We start from the raw sequence: 17,500 nt of genomic DNA on the forward strand, positions 1-17,500 counted from the left end.
ATTAATATTCTGATACAGCCACAAATGTTAGCCCTGGATGGAGAAATTTTTGCGTGATTACGCGATACGTGTGGGTTGTCAATTACGACAGGCTGTGGATTCCATGTTCATGTCTATTATTAACAAGTAATCACATGATTTTTCAAAGATAGTCGTTGAAATTTAAAAGTCGTTCTCGTTTATTCCAAATTGTATTCGAAATCATGTGATTGCCTGTACTAAGAAGTCAAATATGGAATTGATGCTGTTTTCAGCCGAGTGTTCATTCAAACCAATGCAAAATCTGATTAATTACTCTAACGAGGAGCCCATGGCCGAAGGTTTATTAATGAGTTATCACTATCTAAGACCATCCATTTTAGAACGGCTTCTTTCGCTAACTACAGTCAATCAATGTACAATGTTTGCACTACGGCAGTTTGGATAAAATTAACTTTCAATTTACGAAGGAAATAGCAATCTAACGATAAGAACGACCATGCAATCCGAAATCTGAGGATACCAGCATCCCAGTCACAGGCTCCTGAACTGGCCAATAGGATAGCCCGAGCAACGCAATGAACCAATCAAAATTCGACTTCGAATCAATAAGCTGAATGCTGTACAAAAGCGCGGGAAAATGTGTACGTACGAGTCGTGATTGGTTTTGGCTCAGTGCCGAAATTATGTAAACCAACAGTAAAAGGAGTAATCGCCAGCGTTTAATTACTTTCGCGACGTAATTGAAAATCATCTTACTGGCGCATTTTGCATTTCCTGTATGTAACTATCCAAAAATCATTCAGTATGAGCACGTTTGAGGGTTTGTTTGCCAGACTGTATGTCGCAGTAACTGAAAGAATAGCTCTTCGTTTAACGATCTTAAATCTGATAAGATCAGTGAGAGCAGAATGGGCCACAGAGCAATACACTGCCACCTGGTATATTGCAAAAAGTTATCTCTAACGTGTCGGAACCGAGATCTTCGTTGCCGAAAAAACAAGACTTTAAGTCCAGTCTTATGGTATAAAGGCCAAGAATATAAATTAAATGTGAACATTGAGAAAGAGTAAATCTGAAATATAAACATTCCAAAACTGCAGTAAAATATCGTTATAATGTGCCAAGTAGAACCTACTTGGCGGCTCTACCAGCACTTTCTTGTTTTAGCGTTTCCCACCTTGAAACGAAAAATAATGTGTTTGTAAACAGATATTTCCTTGCATTGGCAGTTTATCGACAGATCACAATTCGCCGCCCCATCTCAAAGAAGACAAAACTCATAGCTTGAGTCCATACCGGCCACTCAACTGTATTTGCGCCACTGCTCCGCTCTCCAGCCACAGCCACATCAAGTTTGTTATCTTCTTCGGCCTGGGTGGCTTTGTATGTTTTGCGGATCTCATCTGTTCTCGGCACCGGAAAGGTGCAATTCTGGGATTCGTGACTCCCGCAACACACCATTTCGCAGTCTGATATTTCTCTCACATCTTTGGTCCAATAGTTTGGACATTCCTTTTTGTTGCACTGCTGTGTTGTGGCACAATGCAGACCAGCAGCTTCAAAGAAACGTTCCTCTAATTGATCACCGATCATCTGGGGCAGTTTGTATTTACCTCTGAACCTAACACAAATTGGTTTATCAGACGGATTCTGCGTGCATTTTCGCACCACTAAATTGCCCCCATCACGATCCTCGCATTTCCCAGTGGACTTTGCCCCCTCACTGAGCCAGGGTTTCTCAGCGGTGAAGCCAAAACAGGAGAAGCAGTAAACCTCTGAAGTTTCAACTGCAACACAAAAACACAACGCTGATGACAACCTTCGTGGGGCAATATTATTTTTATGACAATTGGTTAGTGTTTAAGCGAACGTTTAAATAATTAAAAATGGAAAACTGAATTGGCAAGCATCAGCGCCTTGAGAACGAGACTCTAACGTTGTAAGCAAACGAGGTCACTCACATTGTCAGCCTTCGGCATCCACACCGTGATCTCTCGCTGATGTTGTGAGAGAATTCTCATCATGAACATCAACACTGTCCAAAATTTGGTTGTTTGTAAAACGCCGCGTAACGGCGTAAGGGAGATTATGCCTTTATAACAATTCACAGTCTTTTAAAAATATTATTTAACCCTCTCAATTTAACGACTCTTCCATCGGTTTCTCTTCACCCCTGATGAAGACACTTGCTAAGCGGCAAAACGTTGGGTGTTTGAACTGTAACTTTGTTGAGTAACTTCAGTTCCAAACCGGAGTAGCATAAGTGATTTATTTAACCCTTGTTTGCATTTGAACTATTTAAATCTTGAGGTTTAATGAAAACGAATGTTTTGATGGAGCTTTGGGCTCCGCGAGATGTCAGTAATTTCCACTCCCTTATTGCCGGGAAAATGATTTTATACTGGCACAGGAGCCCATGAATAGGAGCCTCCCTATTTAAGTCAACCTTTGCACGTTTCTTTCTATTTTTGGAACAAACCCTTCAGCAGGAGACTCGCATTTACATCAATTTGCATACATCATTTTTGCTATTTTTGTCTCAGTCCTTTGACAATAACTTTATTCTGATTGGCCATTCTAAACGGTGCGTGCAGAGCCGAAGAACTCGTGGCATTCTAACAATAGAAAGAAACGCCCAAAGTTTGACTCGTAGGGCTTGTATGGGAGAGGCAAGCTCCTACTCATGGACTCCTGATTGGTATTAACCGCGTAAACCAATTTGGCTCTTTTGTTTACTTGTGATAAAATCTACAATAGAATATTTTACGACACAATATTTACACAGGGTTGTCTATTTTGCTAAACGTTGGTTTGAAACGGAAATGGTCACTCTCTGAATCATGAAAATTGGATTTCAACACACGTGTCTAGCTAGCAAGTGCAAATTTGTTGAGAAAGAGCGAGTTTCAGTAGAGTGTCGTAACCAAGACCAAAGTAATAACTTTGGCCAATCAAAAAGGACGGAGACAATCCAGTAAACCAACACATAGTGTGGGAAAATGTGTACGCGCAAGCCACGATTGGTTTTGGTTTCACTTCTGATTGGTTGAAAAAGTGGCGCGAGAACTTTGAACCAATCACTGAGTGAAGTAATGCAAAACCAAAGCAATTCGCTAATTACTTTCGACACTCAATTGAAAAAAGCTCTAATGAAGAAATTTTCCAACATTTTCTTGTAAGACAGGGTGTATACGTGTATGCGTCCTTTAAAGTTGGTGGTAAAACACGACATGGGTAAAATATTACAGCGTAAAGAGAATTCGTGTAGTTGTCTTTTTTACATGAATTTCATCATGAGGTTAGGTTATTGTTAGGCTAAGGGTCGGCACAACTGGGTCCGGTTGTTCAAAAGCCGATTAACTTAATCCAGGATTAGCGTAAACGTTTGTTTCAACTTTTTGTTGAAAGTTTCTTTCGCTTATTTTTGTTTTTCTAACGTAAAGTTTTGCCGAATATCAGCGTTGACCAGCATTTGGGAAGTAGAGAAATAAACTCCTGGGTTAATTTTTAATCTGGGATTAGCGTTTCTCGGCTTTTGAACAACCGGGCCCTGGTAGACGGACAAAGTACACATTCAATCACGGAATTAGCGTGATTATTGCACGAGTGGAAAACCATGATCGCTCTAAGCCAAACCAATATGGGCGTGAAAGTTACCCTATCATCCGTTGAGAAACTTGATTTCAAAATGCTTTAGAAAACTGAATCGAGGATTGCAATGCTTTCATTTGTTCCCGTCTTTGGTTGTCTAATTTACTGTTCAACATACAAAAAAAACTTCCTGGTGGAGAAGTCAAAACGGAGACTGAGGAAAGGTTTTTTTTCAAGCAGGTGTGAAGGCTGAAAGTTTTACACACGAGAAATTTTTCCTTGACAAGTGTCATTGACAATGTTCATATGCTCATGTGTATGAACGACAAATTTTCTTTGACGAGTTTTTCCTTTACAAGTCTTATCTGCTGATATGAACGAATTAACAAGTTTTCTATTGACAAGCTTTCACTGTAGCCAGCAATACAATTACACAGCGGACGACAAAAAAACAAACCACGGGGCTCCCAATATCGTACCCAGAATCCTCGGACTTCTTGGTCAGCGGGTGAGCGTCCGCTGACCAAAAAGCCCGAGGACTCTGGATACGAGATTGCGGGGTGCCATTTTCGTTTTTTGATGATGACTCATGAAAGAACAAGACCGCTGTGCGCCCGCAATTTCTCAATTTTCTGGACAAGTTTTCCTTGTCGACCCGTACAGACAGTCTGTACAGATGAGCAAGTTCTGCAATGTGTCAATTTTTTCCTTGACAAGTGCATGTCAAGGAAAATTCGCGAGTTAGGACAATGTACAAGCCAGCGAGCCATGCGAGTCATGGATGCGAGCAATGGGAGTCAACATGCTATTCACACCACAGGCGCCCCAAGCTGAAAATACGTGGTGTATGCGACAGTTTGTGTATATAGAGAATTGTATGGGAAAATCACCGATCGTAAAAAAATTGTGTAAATAACTAACTCATTTGAAATAAAGTTTTCCTACCTCAAATGTGTGACCAACTTGTCTCTTTCGGCGAGTTTCGAGCCATTCTGACGCCGTTTAAAGTGAAGTCATCCGGAAGGCCGTTGCTGAAATAATGGGAAGGCCGGTGACTCCATCCATCGCTGGCCAGACCTCACTCCACAAATCGTTTTCTCCTCAACAGGAAAAGTCCCGAATCGCAATAAAAACAACAGTTCCATAAAGCCCAATAAATTTCACTCCAAATACGTGTGTTTCGGCGGCCGAAAGACTCGTGGCGAACGAAAACTTTGCCTTAAAATTCACCTCTTCGGCTTTCCTCAGAGGCTTGTGACCGGGTAGTTAGTCAACAACGGAAACCCGCAAGATGGTTTCAGCCTCAACTCTGATTGGTCCATTTGAATTTGACCGCGCGCTGGCAACACGACCGTTGTTGACTGCCCAGTCACAAGTCAACAACGGTCGTGTTGCCAGCGCGCGGTCAAATTCAAATGGACCAATCAGAGTTGAGGCTGAAACCATCTTGCGAGTTTCCGTTGTTGACTACCCGGTCACAAGCCTCTGAGGAAAGCCGAAGAGGTGAATTTTAAGGCAAAGTTTTCGTTCGCCACGAGTCTTTCGGCCGCCGAAACACACGTATTTGGAGTGAAATTTATTGGGCTTTATGGAACTGTTGTTTTTATTGCGATTCGGGACTTTTCCTGTTGGGGAGAAAACGATTTGTGGAGTGAGGTCTGGCCAGCGATGGATGGAGTCACCGGCCTTCCCATTATTTCAGCAACGGCCTTCCGGATGACTTCACTAAACGGCGTCAGAATGGCTCGAAACTCGCCAAAAGAGACAAGTTGGTCACACATTTGAGGTAGGAAAACTTTATTTTAAATGAGATAGTTATTTACACAATTTTTTTACGATCGGTGATTTTCCCATACAATTCTCTATATACACAAACTGTCGCATACACCACGTATTTTCAGCTTGGGGCGCCTGTGTTCACACAGTTATTGAAAGCTAACCGTTTTAAAATAAGGGGCACCCAACGAGAATATAGTTCAAAACCACTTAAACATAGCATTGTTAAACGTATTTTAATATTTAAACGGTAGGCATAGGCACATTTTTATGCCCTAAATTTTTTTCATCTGTTCGGATTTCCTAGCTGAAAGTCTAGTGATCCGAAAACTATAGGGATCAACACTTATCTTTTCGAAATTTTCAGCCAGAAAAAAGGCTCCCGAAAATTCTAGGTGACCTTTTTAGGGTAAAAATCCGCTTAAAACGGGCAATTATACCTTTTTTCAGATGTTCGAAAATCCTAGGAGAGGCAGGCTAGCAAGAAATTTTACAACAAATGTTTCGAAAATTCTAGATCTCAAATCGTCTTCCGAACAGATATTTTCCGAAAATTGACGTTGGGTGCCCCTGTAGAATGGGTGCTTAGACTTAATTGCGAAATTCGCACGGCTCGCTGACTCGCAGATTGTCCAGCTCCAAAACTTGCTTGTGTGTAGCCGGCTTTTGAACAAAACCTTTGTTCCTTTGGACAACTACTAACGACCATTGGACCGAGATTTTAATTTGCCAAATACGTTGATAAACATACTCTTGAGACAAACACTGGCGACGTTTGAAAGAATTCCAACTCATTGACATTATTTTCATTCCATGGTATCATTCATTTAGCCGTATGTCTAAAAATAAACACTATCATTTCTCTGGAATTTTCTCGGAGGTATATTAATCTTACAAGCAGTAACAGAAAATGACATTCGTCTCAATTCGCCCTCTCTGGTGGGCAAAAAGTTTAAAAGAATAAATAGTTAACTCTAAGCTTAAATATTCTAACCAAATTTTATAATTATACCGTCGTTTGTCGTAAGAACAGGGGCACCCAACGTCAATTTTCGGAAAATATCTGTTCGGAAGACGATTCGAGATCTAGAATTTTCGGAACATTTGTTGTAAAATTTTTTGCTTGCCTGCCTCTCCTAGCATTTTCGAACATCTGAAAAATGATATAATCGCCCATTTTTAACGGATTTTTACCCTAAAAGGGCCACCTAGAATTTTCGGGAGCCTTTTTTCCGGCTAAAATTTTCGAAAAGGTAACTTTTGATCCCTATAATGATCGGATCACTAGGCTTTCAGCTAGGAAATCCGAACAGATGAAAATTTTTTAGGGGATAAAAATATGCCTATATCTACCGTTAAAATACTAAAATACATTTAGCAATGCTATGTTTACGTGGTTTTGAACTATATTCTCGTTGGGTGCCCCCGTAAAAGAAGCCGCTTATGACACACTTTGTAGCTCCCAAACTCATGAGGTGGAGTTTCAGTAACCGTATCTCCTGTTATTATGTGTGCTTATGGATAAATATCTTGCCTGACTATCAGTTTCCAAAAAAATGAATTTAACCTGAACAATGTCATGGAAAATAAAACAAAGACTGTGGAAACAAGATGTTTCTTGAGTCTCGTTAGCCTTGAGGCACATTTATTTCCAGTTTAATGAGAGCCGGGTCCTTGCCGAGGTTCAACGAGGTTTCGTTCGGTTGCCTCAGGGTGGACTGGGAATTGTTGAAAATATTGCGTTTTGCGTTCCGTTTCCAAACCTGTGATCTCCGAAAGAAACTTTAAGTATCAAACGAAAGACTTCATTTATCTTGGTAGGTATTTATTTTTTGTGCTTCACTAACCGACCACATCGACAGACAAAACAATCGGAATGATCACGAACTACCGCAAATAACAAATAGTTTTCAGTTGTAACTAAAATCCGTTTTTTTTCAACTGATAAATGGGTCAACTCAATCCTGTTCAGATGTAAAATTCGCTGTTTGCGAATACATTTCGCTTCAAGACGCGATTTCGTTTCGTCGTGCAATTAAATTATAAAAAAGGCGAGGTACTGTTCTTTTTGTTCTGAAACTTATGCCGTTGAACAAAGCGCAATTGTTCAAAGCAAAAAAATTTCCATAAGTTTTCCCCAAGCAGAAAAATACCACAGAGGGAGGTCCAGAGAGATGTTTTTTTTTTTTTTCAGCTTCGACGAGAAGATCGAATATAGCAACGAATTCAAAGCAGTGCTAAACAACAAATCTCGAAAAAACTCTCAGCATTCACCCATAAACCTAACATAAGTTCATCCTCAAATTGATGCATGCCTTCATATCTTAATTTCGGGGCCTTCATCGAACGAAAACACCATGAAACGCCGGCAAGTTCATTGACAAGTTACAAGCACCTGAAACAAGGCATCCGAATAGTCGAGCAGGGTTTTTCACGTTTCAAATGGAGAGTAAGCCGACGCTGGTGCCAGATATTGAGAAAATGGACTCTTAAAGCCAAAAGGTCACGAAGACTGATCACATTCTTTGGCATTGATTTTAAGTGGTTTTGGGCGATTTTTCAGTTGAAAGCCTATCGCCGCTTTGCTGGCTGACGGAAGGCATCTCTTTCATCGCCCATTTTTCAAAACGAGACTTAGATGTTGTCTGTACAATGTCAAATAAAGAAACGGTAAAAAAAAAAAAAAAACGACACGATGAAATTTAAGTGTCAGCTAACGTACAGTAACTGAATATTTGGTGATACAAACGGCATTACCAAGCTTACGAAAAAGTCAGATAGGTCCCGGCGCATTAAATGAAAATTCGTAACGATTCTAACGAAAGAGTAAAGTTTACTGGTTTGGTTTCGGGCGTCAAATATCTATAACCAGTTATCATTAGCACTATTGTGTGGTTTTCGCAATTATACTGTGGAATTGTGACCTGCAAATTGGGCTACATAGAATATATATTGAATGTTACGAAATATAAAATATTCACCGTTTCAACCCCTTTGACAGTGTACCGCAAAACTAATCGGTTATTAATTTTTCGAATGCAACGAATTTCATCATAAGGAAACAAGAATTTTTTTAATGCACCGTCTGTTATGAGGCCTCTTACGAACTCTCTCTGCGATAGTATATGAATTTATGGAACTTGACCGAAAATAGTCCACCAAAACAAATAATGACAGTGGACACATATTTCTCGTTCTGATATCCTGTGACTGTCATTCCAGCCAAACAGAAATGAATTGTTTCGCTGCATAGACTTATTCAAAGAGCAGGTAGCTGCACTTCCACTCGCTATATCACCTTGCAATTGATCTCAACATTTTCCGGCCGACACTAAACTCTCACCTTCAGTGAAAATGCAGATTGTAGCTCCGAATATCACCGCATAAACCACTGTTGATGAGGTCAACTTCATTTTGGAGCCCTCATATACTTTCAAATCACACAGGCACCTCTAACCGACTCCAGGTTCTGTGACTTTGGCCTTTCGAACGCAATTACAGATGCGCCAACCATGCGCAACTGTTGCGATGTGACGTAACACGTCACTCGACTACGCAGTCAGCGATTCAAGGTATTTTTTTCTGTTTCATTTTTTCTCGGTTTTAAGTTTCATTACCTATGATTTGCAATTTCAAAACAACCATGGATGTTATCGTAGGGCCATTTAGATCGCGCGACAAAAGATTGCCGAACTCATCATGTTGTATTCGAGTGGTTTCTTCAATAAACCAGACACTTAGTGCACTTAGTAAGGTAGCCTTGGGTTATATTAGGACATTTTCTCCAAAATTCTAGTCCTTTGCCTGGACAGCCTGTCTACTGCCATGTTTGTTGTATAAAAACCTCTGCAGATTTTCAAAAAAATGAGCGACAGCCGAAAACTATAACTTTTATAACTTCTCATCAAAGCCACTTGAGTTAAGGCCCCAATAAATCAAAAACACTGGCGTTTTTTTATTGTTCTCAAAGATAACTTATGCTCTTCCGCTTTACGTAAACGTGTCGTTTTTAAAAAGCAGAGGAACAATAAACAATTCGATTGTTTGAAGCATAATTTACTTCCACAGTCACAACAAAAAAGCTTTGAAATCACTCAACGACTCGTCTCACTCATTTCATCATTCTTTTAATACTAATGGAAATCGACATTTATATCAACTAGCGAGTTTACATCGTATATGCGTTCCTCTTTGGACCCAACTTACAGTAAAACCGGTTTTTCATTTGCGTGCCACTTTGCTATTTTGTGATGCAATGTTAATGTTTTGATTGGCAGTTTGCTCCGAGGAAGTTGCAAGTTAAAATAGGTGTTTACGTTCCCAGAGGTGAACTTCAAATCTATTTTTTACAATATAACTTTTACGGCAAAAGAAGTTTCCATTGGGTAGGATTCGCGAGGCTGTGCAAAAAGTAATTTTTAGACAACAAATCCACAATGTATCGCCGGCGTGATTGTCTGCAAATCTTGAATTATCGCAAGTCAATTGAAAACTTGTTCGTGTTGTCTTAAAATATGCCTTCATCGACCTAAAACAAAACTCACTAGAATTAAATTCAGGACTGTAAGGTGGTTGAAATATCAATTCAAGACCAGAATTCCTTAGCAGTAAGCGCAACTGGTTTTCCGCTGAACACCGTGAAAGATCATTTCATATAAATACATCTCCATTCGCCAATGGGTTGTTTTCACGTTACGTCATCGATGTCATGTTGGTGGACGAAAACAGATGTCTCATTAGCTCCAACAATTTTACATTACAGCACTGTTATCTGTGTCTCTAGAGATTGGTTTGCAAACCACCTATACTGTCTATTCTGGATTCCGCACGTAAGTTTTCTTCGAAAAAATTAATGATTTCAAATCCATTTCAAGGGCCTTCCAAAGAACGAAAGTTATCAATGGAGAAGGTTCACAGTTTAATTACAGTTTGAGGCATACCATTGGACTTAAACAGTAAGTATTAAGTTGCGAAATCTGAACCTTCAACTTGCTCGGAGCAAAGTGCCGATCAAAAACTGCATGACATCGCCTGACAATATTGCCAAGTGGCGCGCAAACGAACAACCGGTTTCAATGTAATTGTTCTCCTCTTCGGACTGAAAGTAGCGCATCATGACGTCTGTGTTATTCTCTCCATTGAAGTCATGTTTTAATGGGTGGTTTACAACCAATCTCTAGAGAGACAGATAACAATGCTGCGATGTACAATTGCTGGTGGGCGAACAAAGGGGGCTAAAGTTTTCGTCCACCAACATGCGTCGATGACGTAACGTAAAAACCTCTTCCATCTGTGGGATCACGCAAAAGATGGTGCAGAAAAGACCGTTGTATAGACCACTTTCATAAATGGCGACCACTTTTCTATTCTTTGTCTTCATGTTAATTAGACCTACTGCCCTCATTTTGAAACAAATATTCTTTTCAAATTTGCTCGTCGTAGCGAGGCTAGTTAGGCTTATTAGCATTATGGCCGCCATTATGAAAGAGGTCTTTTCACACTCGCGAAAACTCATCGTTTCACGGGGGAAAAAACTTGTTTTAATTTCACTTGCGAAGGGTTGTGCTTCTGCGTACGGTTACCAATTTAAAACACAAGTTTCATGAAAAGGCTACCCTTGAGAATGAAAGAGATGAAACACACAGACATACTGAGTTTTTCTTTTTCAGTCTTTTGATAAGTCCGGAGTAAGGCTAAGCTGGGCTTTTCCTGTTGTTTCAAGTGCGAACAGGATATAGTTTCTGAGATTTATTGCAATGTACAGTACTTGTTACCTTGTCTTTTCGCAATTAACACATATGTAAATTCATCACACATTATCGAAGAAATAACAAATGCTCTCATTTACCGGAAACACATTTTGGAACAAGGTGACAATGATGAGCATACACACATGTTTGTCTTGTATATGTAATCGCAAGGGCCCAAGGGCATTCAAGGATTATTTTCAAAGTTTTCACAAAATCGCGACTCGGGCAATTAACACGAGGGCACATTGCGATTACACGTTTATATCACATTAAGAGCAAAATTATTGAGGGCAGCCCGTTAAATAGACGGCCAATTCGGCTAACGCAATGTTGTACCCAATCCAAATCTCTCGGGGTTAAGATTCTTGGTGTATTTCATTTGCATGATAATGTAGCATTCATATGGAAATATATGGAACAAAACGTTTTATCCCAAAGGACCTGAATTGGGTACAACATCGAGTTAGCCGAATTGGTCTATGCCGCGACAAATGACAATCAACTTAATTAACACGTTTTCATTCGGATCAAGTTAACTCATTGCTTTCCACAGAAATAGCGCTTAAAATGTATTTTGTGATATGTGGACAAAACGCATTTTAATCAGAGTCAGTTCTCTTGTAATTTCGCTTGCTCTGGATAAGCAACTGTTAACCAATCAGACTCAAGTAATAATGACCTCTTGATTAACAAAAGTATTCTCGTGATTAAGAAAAAAAAAGCCCTCAGCATTCAGTAATTTTGCCCCTATGTGCTAAGATATTGAAAATGATTCTGGAAGGAGCGCATGAGTAGGAGATTGCCTCTTCCATACAAGCCCTATGAGTCAACCTTTGCTCGTATCTTTCTATTTTTAGAACGCCACGAGTTCTTCGGCTCTGCACACACCATTTAGAATGGCCAATCAGAATAAAGTTAATGTGGAACAAAGACAAAAATAGCAAAAACAATGTATGCAAATTGTGCAAATTGATGTAAATTGTTGTAAATGTGAGTTTCCTGCTGAAGGATTAGTTCTAAAAATAGAAAGATACGCGCAATGGTTGACTCAAGGATATAATGCATTTGAAGGCTCCCAGTCATGGGCTCCTGATTCTGGATAATCCACCAGTCTACAGTTGTGTGGGCAACGCCCTGGCCTTTTAATGAAAAAGACCTCAGTTCTTTTCTCTTGTTAATTCAAAGTACGCAGCATTAAAACAGCATTCCCTACAAAACAGAGGGCGTCAGGTCTAAAGCATTACAAGGTCACCTACAGCCTGCTTGCGATTCATTGGACAGGATACTGAAAAAAGAAAGCAGCTGTAAAATGACCTATCCTTTCCTTTCACGAGAGACCGCAGCCGCCACGATGATGGAGAGGAAGTATTAAAGTTGGTGATACCTGTTTCTCCAGAGATTTTCGCTCACATGGTTGAAAGTTAAGGATTTGATTCTAAGTATCCAACACACTTGCTAAAACATTTGACTCTCTTTACCAGAAAAGCAAGCAGCAAATTAACAGAGGAAGTTAATTCTCGCATTCTACTTGCAAATAAATGCTAATTATGGCGAGAAATTTGGGCTCCTGGGAGAAATCATGTTTTCAAACAGGCTTTAAACGAACACATTTCACGCCAAACACGGTATTAGAATGTAACTACTGTCTTTTTCACTTTTGTCGCCGCATCTATTTTGTACATCGAAGCTAAGAACTCCCGGCATTCAACACTTTGTTCTCGTTTCCTTTCCAAAAAGTGACACCAGTTTACTATTTCCTTCAAATTTGAACCGTGGTACAAAGACTTGCGCAAGGAAGCCAAGGTGCCCCCCACGTTGTTCCGCACAGTAATTGGTGGTGGAGGGTCCGAAGGGATGGCTGATGATTAAAAATGGAAACGAAGGGTTGAATTGCGCAGATTTTCGCACTGGCTAAGCTTAACTTTCTCTTTACTTAGACGACGACAGTTCTAGGAAAGGCTACAACACAGAGCATCAAGATTTTATGCCCCGTTTCAGCTTGACATCCACGTGCGACTTTGAGGGTACCCCAGGGGAGCTGTTATGCCTTTTGCTGTGTGTTACAGGTTGTGTTACCCTATTTTCTAAAGATAATCGAGTGCGCATGTCAGACATAGGAGCAAGAGTTGCTACATCTTCTGTTGGTTGAGCAGCAATGCCCTTGTAACCGACTTTGGAGGAGGTAGACTCTTTCTGCGATACATGTATAACAGTAGGAAGCTCATTGTACTGATCAGATTCATACGACTTGACGGAAAAAGCCGGCGAAGGTGCACTCCTCTTGTATGACGGAAGCCGAAGCGGCTTTTGGCTCCGAGCAATTTCAGGTTGAAAAGGTGCGGCGTCACATCTTTCTTTATCATCTAACATTACGGAAACACGTTCATGTTCGTTCCGGGTATTGCTTCGGACTACAGAATGCTTGAGTTCAGGATTCGACATGTTATAAGCCTTTGTTTCCACCGACACGTCTCTGGACGAAATACATTCCGTCTTTTCAGAGATCACACCTCCCAAGTCCTTTTCCGGGATAAAGTGGTCCTGGTTTTGCTGACCATAGCCAAAGCCACCCGCTGTCGCTGTAGTTAACCTCTGATCTATCATAGGGCTCAATTCTCTCTCTTTGGCCGTGATTGGCCCTGTATCGCTGGCTCCATCAGGACCACTGTCACGAGGTCTCCCCGCAGTCCTTACTGTCGATGGTGATGCAATCTCCCGGATGTCGGATTCGCTAGAAGTTTGCAGCACTTTTAAGATGCCGGAACGAGGTGAATTTAAGCTATTAACGGCATCCAGTTGGTGAGAAGACTGTCCTAAGAACAAAACACTTCCTTAGCGCTACGCAGTGTGTATTTTACCATGTCTTTGTGTCACACATGTCACGAAAAGACCTCAGTTGGGCGTCACTTCAACGCTTAAGGTAATCAGTACGTAACAATTACCAGTTGGCTCAGTCGAGAGCCTGTAATAGACTTTCCTGAAGGATGGAGCGGGTACGAACCCCAGCCGGCTACTATACCCATAACTATAACTACGGAGAAATGTTTCCTTTGTTATTTCACTTGCAGGTGGTAAGACCAAGTCTTCTCGGATAACGACAAAAAACCGTAGAAACATATAACTCACACAGCTCTGTGAGAAGTTATTCAGCATATGTGGTCGACCTGGAAACGGTCTTCTCATTAAAAGAGTCCACAAGCTGACAAATCAAGCTGACCACCGTTAAGTACTTTATGTATCGCGTATTATTGTATATTTAACAATTATTCCGCGAGCGCGCGTTGGATATGAGATAATACATAGCCCACGAGGCGCTTTGCGCCGAGTTGGCTATAATCACCTCATATCCAACAAGCGCAAGTGGAATAATTGTTTTATTAAAAACGCCCCCAAAACGTAAATGAAAATAAAAATGCCCCAAAAATGACGCCCGCGCTTACCATTTTCCAGAGCATGGTATATTTAACAATTATTCCATGAGCGCGCGTTGGATATGAGATGGTAAATAGCTAACGAGGCGCGTAGCGCCGAGTTGGCTATAACCAGTCTCATATCCAACAAGCGCGAATGGAATAATTGTTTTATTAAATTCCTTAAACTCCAAAAATTTGGAAGTACGAAATACGAGCGAAAAAAGCGAGAAAATCCGAGCGAAATCATGTAATACCTTGTAGTCGGACAGACGTACGCTCATCACAAAAACATTTCTTGCCTTTTCGCGTACTTCTAAACGTCGGAATTGATCCAAACTTTCCGCAAAAAAGGTTTTTTTTTCTTTTTTGGCTTTATTCAAAGAGAAATTTCGCTTTCCGGCGAAAAAAGTTTTAGTTTAGTAACGCTTATCGCAATCATTTACCATATAAGGTCAAACTAAGGTATATGCGCTGATAACCGAGATTGAGTGAACCAATCCGATCACGCGAAATGCATTATCCGAGGATGAGAATTTAATAATTGCTGATATACCATAATCATGGCTAAGCCAATGAAAGCTCTTGAATTGCATTAGAGCGGTTTTCAAATTAGTGTCGTAAAACCAAAACCAAAGTAATTGCTTTGGCCAATCAAAAAGGACGGATACAATTCGGTAAACCAATCAAAACTAGAAGTAATTACACGAAGCCGACACAAAGCGCGGGAAAATGTGCACACGCGAGCCACGATTGGTTTTGGTTTCCCTTCTGATTGGTTGAAAAAGTGGCGCGAGAACTTTGAACCAATCACTGAGTGAAGAAATCATAAACCAAAGCAATTCCCTAATTACTTTCGACACTCAATTGAAAACCGCTCTATCCAATGATCCAGCTTTTATTAATGAATATTATACAGTAATAGTCAATAAGGGATACATGAAGTATCAAGGTACACAACTCACCAGAAGACTCCCTCTCGGGACTGAATGCCCTCAAAGCTTCAGCCATCCTGTTCAATTTGTCTTCATTGCTGGATGGGGAAGTGTTGCCTTCGAGCGCGACGCGATCTTCCTCAAGAAGTTGCTTGAGACACTGTAGATAGTACTTACGAAGCTTCTTGGCTGTAGAGTGTCGCTCTTTCAACACTTCAGACCTAATGGGATAGACGGAATTTGCAACAGATATACAGTAGAAAAGCTGGAAATCGAATAAAAAAAAGTCAAACAAAGAGAAAGACAGACAGACAGTAAGGGCATGCACTTAACCCTTTTTATTCCCAAGATCGAAACCGTAATTCTCCTAACTAGTGCCATATATTTCTTAGTTAGTTAGTCATGAGGATTTAGTGTTATACCAAGATCACACCTCTTAGCTGATAACAATCTTCACTCTCAATACCAGTGTGACTGGCATTTCATTGAAATTGTTAGAAGAATTCACATACTGGTCACTCATGTGAGGTAGAATTTTCTGCAGGGGTTTCTTTAATTTATGGGGTCTTTGAAATGCCACAACTACGACTTTTCTGTGTGTAAATAGGCCATTACCATATTTCGAAACGTTTGTGGAGGCTGTCTAAGACACTTAAGCGAGTCTCCCTTGAAAATTGTCGTTCACACTTGAAATAAAACTTATGGGCAGATATGGAAGAGGTCAACTGCAAGTTGCGGATCGGCCAAATTTTAAAGCGTCAGCTATTTTAAGTCATTGTAAGGCTCAGTTGGATGAATTTAGAAATGGCATGAAACGGCTTCTGACCAAGCGGATCCTGTTTCAATAAAAAAAGCTTTGGGAGGGAGATTAAAGCAATTTGAAAATGGTCAATTTAATGGGGTATACAGAGTTTTCTATAGAATAGAGTTCTGAAACGCAAATCAAAAAAATAAACTAGACAGACACTGGAACATACCGTGACATGGAAGATGCAAAGATATTCAGCAAAAATAATTCTCTCGTGCGTAGACACTATAAACATGTAATCTATACCTGATCTTTTTTGCTGCAGAAGCCTTTGTCTGGTTAACATGATCCAATACATCATTTCTTATCCTAGCGATGGTGTCCAGGTAATGGCCACGAAGCTCCTCAAGTCCACGCGTGACGGGAACGTTGTCGACACTGCTGAAACTTAAGTCGCTACCACTGTCCACTTGAGACGCAGTCTATAAACACAATGCAAAAGAATGAGAGGGTGGGTTACCTGCAACTGCTTGAGGAATATTCACTCCCTCCCCCACATGTGCGAGGTGTCCAGAAATGCATGATAACGAGGATAACGAGAGGCACGTTATGTTTGACTTCACAATGTGACCCCTTTCTGTTTCATCTCACAAGCAACACGCACGAAGCACACAGTCTACATTGTCAATGCAAGTAAATGAGAGGGTAGACTACCTGCATCGGCTTGGGGAATACTCACCCTCTCCCCTGAAGGTGCGATATGTCCAGAAATGCAGGATAACGAGATGCACGTTGTGTATGATTTCAGAAGTGTCCCCTTCTTTTCATCTCACAATCAATAACGTTTTTTATAATTAGAACCTTTGGCTATCACAACAGACACTAAACAACAACAACAACAACGCAATGCGCCCGCGCATGTTACTTATACTTAGGCGTAAATCAGCCATAAAATTACCACAGAAACGTGCAGGGTGTCAAGCAGCACATCAGCTCAAGAAGATAGGAAATCGAACAATAGGGAAAAAATTGGAAAAAACGTGAAAAAATAGGAGAAAAATAGGAGATTTCACAAGTAGCTTACACAGCATATCGGCTCCCACACAACCACCCTACGATCTTCACTACCTTCCGTTTCATCCTTGAAACTTACGATAAAAAATGTTATGCAAAACAGTTTGACAAATATTGTGTTCCATATTTAATTTCAAACTGAAATTTAAGATTCAACTGTCAGTTATCTTTCCATGACTTAACATTCGCCTTCATAACACTCGACAGGTACAGCATTGTTAAAATTAAACAGCT

General features: G+C 40.5%; 2 protein-coding genes across 3 annotated transcripts in view; both read right to left on the minus strand.

Moving 5' to 3' along the window:
* Nucleotides 1-682: 682 nt before the first annotated feature.
* On the minus strand, nt 683-8,869 carry LOC138007656 (uncharacterized). The gene is made up of 2 exons (XM_068854691.1): nt 8,693-8,869; nt 683-1,769 (listed from the first exon to the last, which is right to left on the minus strand). The coding sequence occupies exons 1-2, from the start codon at nt 8,760-8,762 to the stop codon at nt 1,213-1,215; spliced, it is 627 nt and encodes a 208-aa protein (XP_068710792.1). The 5' UTR covers nt 8,763-8,869; the 3' UTR covers nt 683-1,212.
* A 2,213-nt stretch (nt 8,870-11,082) lies between these two features.
* LOC138007657 (centrosomal protein of 152 kDa-like) overlaps nt 11,083-17,500 on the minus strand; it is a 33,623-nt gene continuing 27,205 nt past the window's right edge. Inside the window, exons 25-27 of one of the 2 annotated variants that reach the window (XM_068854692.1) lie at nt 16,499-16,674; nt 15,475-15,665; nt 11,083-13,912 (exon numbers count right to left, since the gene is read on the minus strand). In XM_068854692.1, the coding sequence (XP_068710793.1) occupies nt 13,074-13,912; nt 15,475-15,665; nt 16,499-16,674 (1,206 nt within the window). In that variant the 3' untranslated portion in view covers nt 11,083-13,073. The remainder of the gene's footprint in view (nt 13,913-15,474; nt 15,666-16,498; nt 16,675-17,500) is intronic. The other variant, XM_068854694.1, reaches the window with a different exon arrangement.

This window comes from Montipora foliosa, chromosome 6 (assembly GCF_036669935.1).
Source record: "Montipora foliosa isolate CH-2021 chromosome 6, ASM3666993v2, whole genome shotgun sequence".
NCBI lineage: Eukaryota > Metazoa > Cnidaria > Anthozoa > Scleractinia > Acroporidae > Montipora > Montipora foliosa.